This window comes from Trachypithecus francoisi, unplaced genomic scaffold (assembly GCF_009764315.1).
Source record: "Trachypithecus francoisi isolate TF-2019V2 unplaced genomic scaffold, Tfra_2.0 Lachesis_group5, whole genome shotgun sequence".
NCBI classification, from domain to species: Eukaryota; Metazoa; Chordata; class Mammalia; order Primates; family Cercopithecidae; genus Trachypithecus; species Trachypithecus francoisi.
Genome location: NW_022681470.1, coordinates 86,215,923 through 86,232,040, shown reverse-complemented (window position 1 = coordinate 86,232,040; position 16,118 = coordinate 86,215,923). Strand labels below are relative to the sequence as shown.

The 16,118-nt window shown below is 51.2% G+C and overlaps 1 protein-coding gene across 1 annotated transcript; it reads right to left on the bottom strand.

Annotated features, from left to right (window-relative positions):
- Nucleotides 1-7,245: 7,245 nt before the first annotated feature.
- RNF187 (ring finger protein 187) lies at nt 7,246-15,552 on the bottom strand. The gene is made up of 5 exons (XM_033195324.1): nt 15,392-15,552; nt 14,347-15,088; nt 13,195-13,287; nt 10,169-10,390; nt 7,246-9,548 (listed from the first exon to the last, which is right to left on the bottom strand). Exons 1-5 carry the CDS (start codon nt 15,550-15,552, stop codon nt 9,546-9,548), a joined length of 1,221 nt encoding a protein of 406 aa, XP_033051215.1. The 3' UTR covers nt 7,246-9,545.
- Nucleotides 15,553-16,118: the final 566 nt, after the last annotated feature.

Here is a 16,118-nt window from a genome sequence, read left to right as displayed (position 1 = left end):
TCGCTTGAACCCAGGAGGTGGAGGTTGCAGTGAGCCAAGATCACACCACTGTACTCCAGTCTGGGCAACAGAGCGAGACTCTGTCTCAAAAAAAAATAAAAATAAAGAAGCCTGACCACGTCACCTGTGGAAACCAAGTGGTGCCCAGCCTGTCTGCTGGGAAAACGAGGTTGTAGCCAGGCACAACAGTTCATGCCTATAATCCCAGCACTTTGAGAGCCCAAGGTGAGAGGATCACTTGAGGCCAGGAATTTGAGACTAGCTTGGGCAACATAGTGAGACCCCCATCTTTATAAAAAATAATAAACAATTAAAAAGAAGGTTGGAAGGCAGAAGAATAGACCTTTTAGCTCATCTGCACTTCCTAGGTCTGTTGGAGAGAAAACTACCATCCCTCTACCTCTGAGTCCGGTTAACTGTGTCTATGAAATAAACTGGCAGAAGGCTGATTCACAGGAGAAAGGCATGCAGACTCAGTGTGACTGAGCTGTAAGGCTGGTTCCTCTGCCTCCCAACCAGCAGGGGCTACAGAGCAATCCTCAGGCATCCAAAGAAATGAGTGGTCTAGAGTGACCCACCACAGCACATCTTCAGTCCCTAAGGGTGGCCAGGCCAAAGGCCCGGAGAACACCGCTGGGAGCTGCTCTGCTGGAGCTGTATGCAAATGAGGTGACTTTTCAGATCTCTTTGGGTTGGACAAACCATTCTCTGGCACAGCCAATGAGGCTCCTGAGATGCAAAGTCCTTCAGCCCATTGGTGGGTGTAGTATCCACAGCCCTGTGCTTGCCAGCCAGCCTCTGCAGCTGTAGATAGCTCTGTGTTCAGTGAGCCCACTCTCCCGCAGCAGAACGAGGCTTGGGGGCATCCTACCACCAACAGCGATTGGGTGGGCAGTCTATCCACTGGATTCCAAAAAGATAAACCCAGTTTTCAGGAATGGCAATAGCCTGCCGGCCTGTCTGCCATCTTCTGCATGTTGCATCTTGGAAGAAGTTGCATTTGCATTTAGGAAATCTTCAGCAAAATGGGCTCTTCCTGGAGTTCTCTCATCCATGCACAAACACACACAACCTAGGGCACCCCCACGTGCAAATCTCATGTGCACACCTCTTGTCAAGGGCACCGCATGTGCAGGCCCTTGTAGCAGAACAAGTTTTACTCAGTTCCCATGGAGGCCTCCACCATATTCACCTTTCCACATCCTCAGCAGTGAGGACCTGTCACCACAGCAACCAATGACTCTGTAACCATCCCATGCCTGAGCCCTCATGGAACCCTGTTGGCATCTCTTTGGCATAACAGCCCAGGAGTGGAACTGATGCAATACAGAGTATCCCAGTCCATGTGGATAGCCTGGGCAGCTTAGAAACCACCGAAGTGTGCTGCTCACAGCTCTGGAGGCCAGAAGTCCAAGATCAAGGCACCAGCATATCCAGTGGCCAGTGAAGTTGATTCCTGGTTCATAGACAGCGTCTTCTCACTGAGTCCTCACGTAGTGGAAGAGATGAGGGAGCTCTCTGGGGTCCCTTTTATAAGGGCAGTAATCCCATTCATGAACTCATCACCTCCCAAACGCTCCACCTCATAACACCATCATCTTGGAGGTGAGGATTTCAACATACAATGTGGAGGGTGGGACACCTTCAGACCACAGCGTGGGCATGCAAATTGCATACTCCACAACTGAGCCATTCCCAACAAGACCCCCTGCCCTTGCACTCTGCTGCTGGGAAGTGATCTCAAAGCCCTTCGGATGTGATGCCGGATAGGAGGGTCTTTGTTTGCCTGGTGGCCTTGGGTCACACTGGACAGTCCCATAATGTGGTTTAGGGCAGGTTGGCCACACTGAAGAGAACACTGTGACATGGGGGTGGGAGTCCCTGAGCCAAGCCCAGCAGCAGCAATGTTATATCGGGTAGGAGCCTTTGGGTCCTGCAGTTTGACTTCCTCTGAGGCTGGAGACTAAGACTGGCCATGTGGGAAGTCAGCCATCCCTAGGTGCTGGATGCCAGAAGAGACAGGATACTAAGGTTGGGCAGTGTCCCTGGTTGGCAGAACTTCCCGTGCACAATCACATAGGGTGCCCGGAAGGTAGCACAGCCCAGACTCCACGGGCACAGGACAGTGGAAGCTCTGTTATCTCTCCCGGACTCCCCCATGGGTTTCCTCCCTTGGCTGACTTAACGTTGTCTCCATTCCCCATAATAAACTGTAACGGAAAGTGTAGCAGCTTTCAGTGGGCTCTGGGGGCTTTTCTAGTGAGTTATAGAACCGGAGGTGGTTTGGGGAACAACTCACCCCACAGACATGCAGCTGGTGTGAGAAACAAGCCCTGTGTTGGGGACTGGCTCCCCCTGGCGTCTGGTTGGTCTAACTCCCTTTCATATACAGCCTATGCCTCATGCATACTGCATTTAAAAATTGAAGGTGGGTGGCAAGTATGTGTTGAGCAAGGTGACCTGTGGCATTTTCGCAGCAGCATGTGCTCACTTGGTGTCTGTGTCACATTTTGGTAACTCCTGCAATATTTCAAGCTTTTCTGTTATTGTTAGTTTTGTTCTGGTAATCTGTGATCAGGGATCTTTCATGTTATCTTTGAAATTCTTCAGGGATGCTAAGAAATGCGTCCATACAAGGCAGCAAACTTAATAGAAAAAATGGCATGTACATCCTCACTGCTCACCAGACCAGCCATTCCCCTGTCTCTCTCTCTCTCCCCAGGCCTCCCTATCCCCTGACACACAACAATACTGAAATTAGTCCAATTAATGACCCTATAATGGCCCCTAAGTGTTGAAGCAAAAGGAAGAGTCACACACCTCTCACTTTAAAGCAAAAGCTAGAGATGATTAATCTTAGTGAGGAAGGCACATCCAAAGCAGAAAGAGGCTGCTTGTGCCAGTCAGCCAAGCTGTGAATGCAAAGGAGAAATTCTTGAAGGGAATTAAAAGTACTCCAGTGAACACACAAATGATAAAAAAACAAAACGCTGTTATTGCAGACATGCAGAAAGTGTGCATGGTCTGAACAGAAAATCAAACCAGCCACAACATTCCCTTAATCCAAAGCCTAATCCAGGGCAAGATCCTCTCTTCAATTCTATGAAGGTTGAGAGAGGTGAGGAAGCTACAGAAGAAAAGCTTGAAGCTGGCAGAGTTCATGAGGTTTAAGGAAAGAAGCCACCACCGTAACATAAAAGTGAAAGGTGAAACAGCAAGAGCTGATGGAGACACTGCAGCAAGTTCTCCAACAGATCCAGCTAAGATCACTGATGAAGGGGGCCACACTAACAACGGATTTTCAATGCACACAAAACAGCCTTCTATTAGAAGCAGATGCCATCCAGAACTCTCATAGCTAGAGAGAAGTCAATGTCTGGCTTCAAAGTTTCAAAGGACAGGGTGACTCTCTTGTTAGGGGCTCATGCAGCTAGTGACTTCAAATTAAAGCCAATGCTCATTCACCAATTACAACAATTCTAAGGCCCTTAGAAATTGTGCTCAATCCACTCTACCTGTGCTGTATAAATGAAAGAACAAAGCCTACATGACAGCACATCTGTTTACAGGATGGTTTACTATTTTAAGTCCATTAAAATATTAAAATACCCATTAACACAACATTCAAGTCTTATTAACTTTCAAGTTAACATCCATAATTAACTTTCAAGTTTTATTATTTAAGACATTTCATAAGGTTGCAGCTGCCTTAAACAGTGATTCCTCTGATGGATCTGGGAAAAAAAATTTTTTAAACCTGCTGGAAAGTATTCACCATTCTAGATGCCTTAAGAACATTCATGATTCATGGAAGGAGGTCAAAACAGCAACACGAACAGGAGTTTGGAAGATGTTGATTCCAGCCCTCATGGATGACTCTGAAGGATCCCAGACTTCAGGGGGGGAAGTCACTGCAGATGTGGTAGAAACACCAAGAGAACAAGAATTGGAAGTGGAGCCTGGAGATGGGACTGAATTGCTGCAGTCTCATGAGAAAATGTGAATGAATGATGAGTTGCTTCTTATGGATGAACAAAGAAAGTGGTTTCTTGAGATGGAATGTACTTCTGGTGAAGATGTTGTGCACATGGTTGAAATGACAACAAAGGATTTAGAACTGACATCAACTTAGTTGATAAAGCAGTGGCAGGGTTTGACAAGAGTGACTAATTTTTAAAGATGTTATGTGGGTAAAATGCTATCAAACAGCATCACATGCTACAAGAAGTCTTTTCAATGGAAGAGTCAATTGATGTGACAAACTTCATTGTCTTAAGAAATTGCCACAGCAACCCCAAACTCCAGTAGCCACCACCCTAATTAGTCAGCAGCCACCAACATTGACGCAAGACTCTCCCCCAGCAAAAAGATGGCAACTCACTGAACACTCAGATGATTATTAGCATTTTTTGGCAACAAAGTATTTTAAAATTAAGGTACATACATTGGCTTTTTTAGACATAATGCTACTACACACTTAGGGGACAACAGTACAGCCTATAAAAGCATTTTATATCCACTTGGAAACCAAACATTTCATGGGACTTGCTTTATTGCAGTAATTGCTGTATTGCAGTGGTCTAGAAGCAAACCCACGGTTTCTCCAAGGTATGCCTTTTAGTTTGACCCCAGACTGCACTCCAAAGCAGCGGCCTTATTCTACACTCCTCATAGCACCTCTAAGCTCACCTAATGTGCTATTGTCACTCAGACTTCAACATCACCTAGTGCTGCAGTTCCCATCACCCGCCTGAACCACCACCACCCCCACTTGCCCCGAGCTAAAGCAGAATCTCATTATGGTTTTAAATACGATTCTCCAGTTACTAAAGAGTATAAGCATCTCCTTATATTTTGCTGTTGTCAACCTCATGAAATAATAGCTACTCAATTAGGTAATGTAGATGGTAAAATGGCCCCAAACATTTTTATCTCCTCTCTTTGGCCACAGGATCCTGAAACTGAAAACGACCTTTGGGTCCCAACTATCCACAGCTTTCCCACAAAGTTCTGAAAATAAGAGTTGAGAAAAAAGTATCGAGGTACTGGACAAATACATCAGTGTCTTGAGAATGTGTCCCCTACCTTCCAGCAAACAAACTGTTGCTTCTCTATGCAGTGCCTGGCCTCAGTTTCCTTCCACATGTCACCCACTCCCCACATCCTCCAGCCCAGAGCTGCCCTTGACCAGAGAGATCTGGCTGCTGCGGCAAAGCCACAGGGACACAAGTGGCTCCTCAGAGCTTGCAGAGTCAAGGGTTGAGTAAGGCTGTCTGTTTCAAGCCATTTCTACAAAACACCCTGTGGGAGCAGACCTGAAGGACTGGGGGAACCGCCATGCAGATATCGGGGAGAAACGTTCCCTGGAGATCAGAGGCCGAGGCAGGGCCCACCTGGCCTGCTGAAGAGAGGCCATCGTGCTGGGTCTGCTGGGAGCAGGGGGCACAGTGGTGACCAGAGAGAGGAACAGCTGGGGGTGGATTATGTAGCGCCCCCCCAGGCCACTGGGAAGCTTTCCCTGAAGGAATCTGAGTTGCTGCAGGGCCTTGAGTACACCGGGGGCAGGCTCTTGCTTCTTTTTTTTACTGTTTTAATAAATTTTATTGTGTGTATTTAAGGTATGCAACGTGATGTTACAAAGTACAAACAGATAGCAAAATGGTTACTACTACAGGGGAGTAATTAACTTTCCCATCACCTCCCAGAGTCAACCATTTTTAGAATTTTGTGGCAAGAGCAGCTGAAGTCTAGTCATTTAGCAGGAACTCCCAAAACAGTGCAATTTTATTACCCACAGTCCTCCTGTTGTACATCAGATCACCAGACTGGTTCATCCTACATATTTTAAGGTAGAAACCCATATACCTGCCGGGCTGAGAATGCACTGTTGGAGCAGGGGGAGGAGATGAGGTTTCCAGGTCTCCTGGGCAGTAGGGGACAGTGCCAGTGGGCCATGGTGGGGGACTGGCGGGGAGCAGTTAAGACAAGGTCAAGGTCTGTGGCTACAGGAAAAGCCTGCAGGATTCCTTTGCAGACCTACTGTGGGCTGTTAGAGAAGACAACTCCGAGACAGCTCTGAGATGTCTGTCTGAGGACTGCAGGGATTGGGCCCCTGGGTGAGTCTGGGATGAAGGCACGGTTGGTCCTTGAAGAGGGTTTGGAAGAGAGACCCACGTCGGAGAGGCAAGTGTGAGGTCACCATGGGGGTCTGGGTAAGACAGAGAGGCCACAAGAGGATGCCAAGAGTCCTTCCACATGAAGAGGGTGGAGTGGAGAGGACACAAGGGAGATGGAAGATTATCAGCAAGGCCAGAGGAAGCCCTTGTGGAGGGAATGTGCCTACACAAAAATCCATTCAACACAGACAAGGGCTTAATTGTAAGGCCTGAAACTGTAAAGCCAGCAGAAGAAAACACAGGTGAATAACTCCATGACACTGGCCTAGGCTTTAGGGTCATATCACTTCTTGCATGTGACCCTAAAAGCACAAGCAACAAAAGAAAAATAAACAAACAGGATTGCATAGAGCTAAAATGCTTCTGCACAGCAAAAGAAATCATCAACAGAGTGACAACAATTCACAAATCGGGAGAGAATATTTGCAAACCATACATTAGGTAGGGGGTTAATATCCAAAATATACATGGAACTCAAACTCAATAGCAGGAAAGCAAATAAACGACTAAAAATGGACAAAGAACCTGAAGAGACATTTCTCAAAAGAAGACACACCAATGGCCAACAGGTATACAAAAAAATGCTCAACATCATTAATCATCAGGGAAATGCAAACCAAATCACAATGAGATTATCTCACACTTCTTAGAATGACTAATTTCAAAGACAACAAATGTTGGTGAGGATGTAAATTATTATAGCCATTATGGAGAAACATATGGAGGTTATTCAAAAACTTAAAAATTTGAGTACTGTGACCCAGCAATCCTACTGCTAAGTATTTTCCCAAAGGAAATGACATAAATATGTGGAAGAGATACTCACACTGTGTTTCTTACAGCACTTTTACAACCACCAAGATATACAATCAACCTACGTGGTCTAGAAGCAAAGTGGATAAAGGGATACAGTGGAAAAATTGATTAAGAAAATGTGGTGTATACACACAATGGAATACTATTTGGCCATAATAAAGGAAACCCTGCTATTTGCAACATGGGTGAATCTAGAGGACATTATTAAAGTGAAATAAGCCAGGACAAATATCGCATCATCTCACTTATATGTGGAATCAAAATGTTGATTTATAGAAATAGAACAGTAGTTACCAGGGGCTGAGACAAGAGGATTTGGGGAAATTCTAGTCAAAGGGTACAGAGTTCCTGTTATACAAGAATAAACTCAAGGTCTATTGCACAGCATGGTGACTTCAGCTGATAACCGTGTACTGTACGCAGTCAGCCCTCTGTATCTGAGTGTCCCACATACGTGCAGAGGGAAGGCTAACTGCAGGGGACTTGAGCATCTGCAGATTTTGGTATCCATGAAGTGGTCCTGGAACCAATGCCCCTTGGACACAGAGGGATGACTGTGACTGTATTTGAAATTGCTGAGTGTAGATTTCAAATGTTCTCACCACAAAAAAAACATGAGATGGATACATGAATCTGCTTGATTCTGTCACTCCACAATGTACATAGATATCAAAACATCACACACTGTGTCCCTAAGTATATAATTTTTTCAACTATAAAGAGGTTGTAATTGACAGGGTGGGATGTTGCTGGTCAGCTAGATTAGGTGAGGATGGTGAAGCCACTGTTGGACCTGGTGATGTGGAGACACTTTGATGTTGCGGGAGACTCTGTCCCATCAGGACCTGGCCAGGCATGCATCACAGGTGCGCAGCGCAGGGGCAGGGACGCTTGGGGACGACAGCAGACTGCAGCAGGTAGAGACAGTGAGAAAGACAAACTGGAGGTCTCAGGATCGGGATGTTGGCGTGCTGACAAAGATTCTCTACTTGGCCAGGCTCTGGAATCTTCTAGGGCCCTCTGTGCCCTTTCTTATGAAATCCAGTTTTAGCAAGAACCCTAATTTGGTTCAACCATAATATCTGACCACCCTCAATGGTACCTGACTGGGTTCCTATCAGACCGTTTGCAACCAATGTCTGATCACCCTGACTGCCTGCAGCAAGGACTCTGTGAGGTGGGTTTAGGCAGACCCCCCTCAGCCCTGATGTCTCCTCACAGTCATTCCCACCCATGGACCCCACACTGCTCCTCAGCTTCTCCAACCCCTGCCCTACTGTGTCGGGGTGGAGCCCCACCTCCCCTGAGGCCCCAAGGAAAGGGCTCCACACCCATCTCAATGGTCCCAATGAAAGTTCTCCTCACCATGCTTTAGCAAGTGTCATGAGGAATTTTCCTTTGACACTGGAGGGTGGCCAGAGCAGGGGGAAGAGGCCAGGTGGACATACGGAGACAAAGCAAACGAGCTGACACAAACTCACTTTATTCAACATTGAACCAGCCCACACGCTGGGTAGGTCAAACTCAGACATCGCACCAAAGGCCGGGGACTCGGAAAGGCTGAAAGGCTTCATCTGGAAACAGGCACTGCTCACAAGCCCAGCTATACCCAAATTTCAACATCTGCCTATATCTATGTCCCCGACTTTGCAATCCTGTCCCCAGTGCTGAGTTTCTGTCAACTACACTAATTTATCTACACACAAGGATGCTGCAGGCAACTGAGCTACTGCTACGAGCTTTGTAAAATTCAACTACTAAAGGAAATGGGACGAGAAAAAGAGCCAGAGAGAACAGCAAGATGAGACACCATGGCAGGGCCTGGAGATGCTAAATGGGGTTAGCCACCTGCCAGCCCCTCACCCAGGAAAACAGAGAGAGTTCCTTCTGCAGAGGCAGGTGGAGCCCAGGGAGGGCTTCTGGGAGACACAGAGGCAGGGTGGGGGCCAGGAAGGGGGAGGTGGACAGACCACAGATAAGGCTGGGCGGGGCGCACGCCCACCTCAAGAGGAGGGCCGCCTCCTCAGGAGGCATCAAGGTGCAATCCAGTCTTCCTTTCTCTTCCCTGAAGACCTGAGTTCCAGCCTTCACAGAGTCTCACGTGCGTTCTTCTTTCTAGATGCTAACCCCAAATTCGACACTCAATGGTGCACCTCAGGTACCTGCCAAGGATCTGTGGGCCCGCATGGAAGGTGCAGGGTCTGGGTCCCTGGACGACAAGGTGAGGGGCAGATGGGTGACTGAGGAAGTGCATGGCCCAGAGCTGCCGGGACTCATGGAAGATGGGCTGTGGCCAGAACTTCAGGAAGGGTCGGGCACAGGTTGGAAGGGTCCTCAGGTCCAGCCTCTACCGGGAGGTGTCTGCAGCCCCCAAAACACTCACGCCTCAGGGTGAAGGATAAAGGGACATTGTTGAAACACACAACTATATAGACGGACCCAAGGCCGGGCGCCTTCCATGCTTCCCTGACAGCCACACGCCAACACTTCCCAGGGAGATGAGGATCCATCCCCTCCTGCCTCCAGCTCTGGGACTGCCGCCGGTTGGCGCCATCACTGCATGGGAGGGTAGAGGGAAAGACAGAGAGACAAAACGACAGAGAAAGAGACACACAGAGGCAGAGACAAAGACAAAAGGAGAGAGTGAGAGAGAGCAAGAGAGAGTGCACATGAGACAGCGCATGAGGTACTGTCCTGAGCACAACCAACCCAGAGCCTAGCCCAGACTTCTGTCTCCCCAAGGCCAAAGCCTTGTCACCTATGGCTAGCACAGGCAATTGAACCATTCAGGGCCACCTGGGTTGCTGCAGGCTCTGGGGTTCGGGCCAGGCCCTGGGTAGAGGCAGAAGAAAAGCCCTGAGGCTGGGTTTCTTGGCTGCTTCTGCCCTCAGGACCCTAAGGCGAGGCAGAAGCCTTCCATGCTCAGACACTTGGGATACCAAGTGTCCTCCCTTGTGAAGGTGAGGGACACCTCGGACCCTTCTCAATTTAAAACCCCTTCCTATCACCTTCTTTGACCACCCACCCATTCCCAAAATTCAGCCCTGCAAGGCCACGGCAGTGGGAGTCAGGCTGGGCTTTTAAGCCTTGACCTCGGGCAATGGCCCCCCAGTGGCTCGCTGCTGCCTACGTCCACCCTGGCCTGATGGTGGACAGACCCAGCCGGGATCCCACACCTGCAGCAGCATGCTGAGGCCCAGGTTCCGGTGCTTCTTCTCCAGCTCCGACACCGCCTGCAGTAGTGACCTGAACCGCTCAGTGGGGTCAGTCAGCTCGTCCTCAGGGAGCCCCTCCTCCTTCTCAGCCTCCTGCAGGAAGTGCTCCTCCTCCTCCACAAAGAAGGCCCGCAGCTTCTTGTAGTCAGTCAGTGCCTTCTTCCTACGGTCCATGACGTGTCCCTGCAGACAGGTGGCAGGAAAAGACCTGTGTCCTCGCCCACCGCCCCCCAGGAGAAGGGGAATCTGTTCCTTCTTGAAGGAGTTAAGAACATGCCACTCTAAAACATGCTGCTCAGGCACATCGACTATTAGGCCGAGTGCAGTGGTTCACGCTTCTAATCCCAGCACTTTGGGAGGCCGAGCTGGGTGGATCACTTGAGGTCAGGAGTTCAAGACCAGCCTGGCCAACATGGTGAAACCCCATCTCCACTAAAAATACAAGATTAGCCAGGCGTGGTGGCACACGCCTGTAGTTACAGTTACTCAGGAGGCTGAGGCAGGAGAACCACTTGAACCAAGGAGGTAGAGGATGCAGTGAGGCAAGATGGCACCACAGTACTCCAGCCTGGGCAACGAGAGCAAGACTCCATCTCAAAAAAAAATAAATAAAAGTATGTTTTTTCTCCCACTAATCTATCTTCCTTTATTTTGAGATAGAATCTCACTCTGTCACCCAGGCTGGAGTGCAGTGGTGCCATCACAGCTTACTGCAGCCTCAACCTCTTGGGCTTAAGTATCCTCCCACCTCAGCCTCCCAAGTAGCTGGGACCACAGATGCACCACCACACCTGGCTAATTTCTCAATTTTTGTACAGATGGGGGGTCTCACTATGTTACCCAGGCTGGTCTCGAACTCCTACCCTCAAGCAATCCTCCTACCTCAGCCTCCCAAGTTGCTGGGATTACAGGCATGAACCACTGCACCTGGCCCTGTTAGTTTAGCTTATGTCAGTTTAATTCTCTGGCCCAGCCTGGGGCCCTAAAAGGGGAGAAGTAGAGTTCTTTCTCCCCGACACTGCAGTGGTCAGCTGCACATGAAGACTGTTCCTCTCCCGTCTCCCATGGCCGAGGGGACAGCAAATCCTTGAGTGGCCCTGCTAGGTCTAGAGCCTGTCAGGCACGTTACTGTCAGGGCAGGACACACACCCATCTTGCCAGAAATGTCCCTGCTGTGCCCACACCAGAACTCCAACAGCTTAAAACCATCCCATCAGCCTTCAACAAATAGCGTTCACACTTGCCACTGTTCAGCTGGTTTTCAGCCAACCCCTAACCTTGGAAACAGGAGAGCAGAGCAGGATGCTACTGTGATTTTACTCAGAGTCATGGATGGCTTCCACCTGGCCCTGGGCCACACAGGGCAGGTGACAGCCATAGTCATGACAAGCCAAGGCTTTTGTTGCTGACAGAGAATGCAAATGACAGCTGGGTGTCTGCTGGTTGGCTGATGCGGCACACTGCAAACTCCTTCTTTTGAATTTAGGTGGTTTCTCTCATCCCAGCATCTAAGCCACCAACCCCCAAAACAGGACAGATTGAAAACTCCAACCTGCTAAAATCTGTGGGCAAAACAAGTTCCTTGGGAGTAACACAGGGTTTTGAAAACTTGGTGGTCCCCAAAGCCTTCCAGCCTAACTTGCACTGAGCAGTGTCGACCGCTCAAAAGGCAAGGAGAAGTTCAGAGGAGCCCCTAAGGGCAGTGTGGAGTGCCAGGGGTCCGACTGGCATCAGGGACCCTGTGTGTCACCTGTCACTGTCTGAGTGAGGCCTGCACCTCAGGCCTGTGGAGAGTAGGCAAGGGCTCAGCACCACCGGGAACACAGAGAGTCTACCTCAGCCTCAAGCTGGGGTAAAAATGCGGGCCTCAGCCTCGAGGTGCAGCCAATTACCCAAGAGCTGCTGCACCTGTGAAAATCACTCCGTCTTTCAGGTTAAAAGGAGGTAGGAATTTATGAAACCCAGAGAAAATGGCACACAGATTTTTACTACACATGAGGAAAAAGTCACCAAAGAGAGTTTAAACGACTGAAGAGCTTTACTGGTGAGTAACCTCAAAGAATCTAGTGAGATGTCCCTTTGGGATGTAACGCTGTGGAAGGCACCCAAGGAAAGTAACACTGCTGTGGTCTCAATGTCTGTGTCCTCCCCAAATCCCCATGCTGAAATCCTCGTCCCTAAGGTGATGGTGTTAGGAGGCAGGACCTTTGAGAGGTAATGAGCTTGTAAGGGTGGAACTCTCAAGAATGGAATCAGTGTCCTTCAAGGACCCCAGAGACACCCTTACTTCTTCCATGTGAGGACACAGTGAGAAGGCACCATCTATGAACCAGGAAGCGTTCTCAACGGACACAGAATGTGCCAGTTCCTTGATCCTGGACTTCTAGCCTTTAAAAAAAAATGAGCAACTCTCAGATCAGAACAAGAGGACCACAGAAAGTTACAGATGTGTTTTAAAAGAAAAAAAAAATTAGCACTTTGGGAGGCCAAGGTGGGAGAATCGCTTAAGGCCAGGAGTTCAAGACCAGCCTGGGCAACACAGCAAGACCCCCAGCTCTAGAAAAGCATTCTAAAATTAGCCAGGTGTGGTAGCACATGCCTATAGTCCCAGAGGCTGAGGTTGCAGGATCACCTGAGGCCAGTTCGAGCTGCAATGAGCTACAAGCAGGCCATTGCACTTCAGCCAAATGAGACTCTTGTCTCTTGAGAAAAAAAAAAAAAAAAAGAGTAAGTCTGATGCCGCCATCCCCTACAGGTAAAATGTGAAGCGAAAAAGAGGCTTCCACTGACTTTGGCTAGATTCTATTTGAAAAATACAAACACATCCTAGAAAAATACCCTGAAGCTCACTGAAGTCCAGAGGCCCCTCCTCCAACCAACCAGCTGAGCAGTTCAGAGGCCTGGCCTGCTTGGCCTGGTGGTCCCTTTGTCTAGAGCCCTGAGTCCATGGTCCCTTCATTCCAGGCTGCCTCAGGCCCCCCACTTGCCTTCCACACTGCAGCTGCTGACTCCGCCTGGCCATGCAGGTCCCGGGCGTCATTCAAGTCTTTTCTCATGATTTCCACAGACCCCTTGTTCTCCTGGAAAGAGAGAAAGGTCACCAGGGGTGGGCAGGTCTCCCCCAACCCAGCCCAGTTCTGAAGGACATCACCCCAGCTGAATGCACACAGTCTGACCATTCCAGAGATAACCTCGAAGCCCTGTTGTCTACGGCAGGAACGCACAGGCAGCCAAAAGGTTTCTTGGGCTTCACACCTATTCAGAAGGATCTGGGTGCTGGGGCTAAGGGGACTGTCTAGGTGGGTTTAGGAGTTCTGTGTCTGTAAGTGGCCCTATTCAGTGTGACTTCAGTCTGTACCACAGGTCTGCACAGCCTGCCCTACACCCTGCCCTGCCTGAGCCGGATGGGGGTCACTCTACCTGGTGGCAAGAGCCTTCAATGCAGGAGGAGCGCCCAGGGGCACAGTCTGGCTGGCTTCCCCTCCCCTGTATTCAAGAGCGGGACCCCAGGCTGGCTGTTCTCTTCTACTCTGTATCCCCCAACCAACCCGCCATGGGAAAGGCTCCAGACTCCCGGACCCGCCGCTGCCAGACTCCCAGAGCGGGTCTCTGAAAGACGGGAGAGGGGACAGGGGGTGCAAGTGAGGGCTAGGTGGCCCGGAGAGCAGACGAGAAGGCGGGCCAGGCCTGTGGACATAGTGGAATACAGAGGGCCGAGAGGTGTGATATCTTCCCCAAGGGAACAGTGAGTGGGGGAGTCAATCTGTGGGAACTGGAGGGGGTCTATGAGGGTTAGGCAGGGCACAGCTAGTGGTGGGGACCACAAAAATGGACGCTGGTGGGGGAAGGACTTCGTAGAAGGTAGGGGGTGGGGAGATAAGGCACCGCCCAGCAGGGGACACCAAGATGGGGACGCGGACCAGACTCGGAAGAGACGCAGGAAACGTGGGGAGGCAAGCCGCAGGAAGGAGGGGCCCAGCACACTCTGGAGCGGGGACCCGTGGCGGTGAGGGGAGGGGGACAATCCGGGGACAGGGACAGTGGAGACGGGAAGGGCGCAGGGCTCAGGGGGACCCGGGCAGGGGCGGAGAGGCGCAGGGCACCGTCCGGGGCGGGGCACGGAACCCCGCCGCGCGCACCTTGCCGCGCAGCGCCTTCCTCCAGCGCGGCTCCCACTCGGGTGGCTCCGGGCCTGCAGCCATGCGGCAGGCGGCGCAGAGCGGGCCGGCGTCAGCGCGGCACAGCAGCTGCAGCGCGGCCTCGCTGGCCGGGCCGTCGCGCGCGGGCGCCGCGGCCGCCTCCTCGAGCGCCAGAAGGCGGCGGCTGAGCGGGGGCCGGCCGGGCTCCACGGCGCGCTGCCAGCAGTCGTCGGCGCACTCGGGGCACGGGAAGGGCCCGTCCTCCTCGGCCCAGAAGCGCACCACGCACGCCCGACAGAAACGGTGGCCGCAGTCCGCGCGCACCGGCTCCCGGGGCGCGCGCTGGCACAGGGCGCAGGCGGCCTCGGCGGGGCCCGCAGGGAGCGCCAGGGCTGCGGACGGCGGGGTCGCCAAGGGTGCGGGAGCGTCTGGGGAGGGCAGGAGACCAAGGCGACCGGCGACCGGACGGAGACCAGCACCAGGAAGACGACGCCAACGCCGGGGACGCGCACGGGGCGGGGTCCGGACCGCGGAACCCTCAGCCGACGAGATCCTGGCAGCGGTGTGCTGCAGGCTGAGGTACCGGCCGCGCTGCCCTCCACAGACAAGATCCTGGCAGCAGTGTACTGCATCCGTAAGTCCGGGCCGCGGTAGGATCCTCCCCCCGGATCCTAGCGGCCGTGCACTCCTCCGCCTTGGTTTTGGCAACTGTGATCTCCACCTGCAAGGTCCTAGCAGCGGCGCACGTCACCCCGTAAGTCCTGGCAGCTGCGCGCTTCACTGTCCTGCCTGCGGACTGGCCTAAGTCGTATCCTGAAATCTTACTGGGACTGTCCCTTCCTACATCAGTAATTCCTGTAGAAGAAGGAAACAAAGTTTTATTTTTACTTAAAGGTTCCCTTTTTAAAAGGTTGTTCTTGTAAGCTGCTAGGATCTGAGCTGCGCGTCCCCCCCCCCCGTCCCCCCACCCCGTAGTTCGCCCGCGTGGGCTGAGGACGGGGCGGGAAATGGCCTGCGTGGGCCTCCTTCGCTGCTTTCATCCTACACGGACCCGCCCTGCGTGGGCACTGCCTGCGTGCACGGGCCTGCCCGCGTGGACGTGCCCTGCGTGCACCCAATCTTCAGGGACCTGCCCTTGAACGGGCCCTTCGGACGTGGACACTCGTATACACCCACCCTGCGTGGGATCTCGCTGCGTGGACCCATCCCGGAGCCTCTTCTCACGCGGCCTCCCTTCTGGACCTCTGGGAAGCTACCCTGGTAGTCCACTGTCTCCTGGCTGGCAGGACCTCTCATTCATTCAGTGATGATACATGACAGAAGAGGATTTGTTAGCTTTTCTTTCTTTTCTTTTTTTTTTTTTTTTTTTTGAGACAGAGCCTCGCTAGTGGCGCGATCTCAGCTCACTGCAACCTCCGCCTCCCAGATACAAGCGATTCTCCTGCCTCAGCCTCCCGAGTAGCCGGGATTACAGGCGCCCGCCACCATGCCCGGCTAATTTTTGTATTTTTAGTAGAGAAGAGGGTTTCACCATGTTGGCCAGGCTGGTCTCAAACTCCTGACCTCATAATCTGCCCGCCTCGGCCTCCCAAAGTGCTGGGATTACAGGCGTGAGTCACTGCGCCCAGCCGTTAGCTTTTCTTTAAAAAATAAATTTAAAGGAAAGAAAGAAGTCTTTGGGAAGAGCAATTTTGTGTTTTTGTTTTTTAATTATTTTGAAAACAAGCATCGTTAAAAAAAAAAAAGACGGTGCAAGTTTTGCATTTTAAAAA

What these genes read in the sequence shown, in the direction of transcription:
- RNF187 (XM_033195324.1), bottom strand. Translation starts at nt 15,552, where the DNA reads ATGGGTCCACGCAGCGAGATCCCACGCAGGGTGGGTGTATACGAGTGT. An exon ending in CCCACGCAGGGCGGGTCCGT is followed by an intron (nt 15,089 to 15,391) that starts GTAGGATGAAAG and finishes GGGGTGACGTGC; the next exon opens with GCCGCTGCTAGGACCTTGCA. An exon ending in GGAAGGCGCTGCGCGGCAAG is followed by an intron (nt 13,288 to 14,346) that starts GTGCGCGCGGCG and finishes CTCTCTTTCCAG; the next exon opens with GAGAACAAGGGGTCTGTGGA.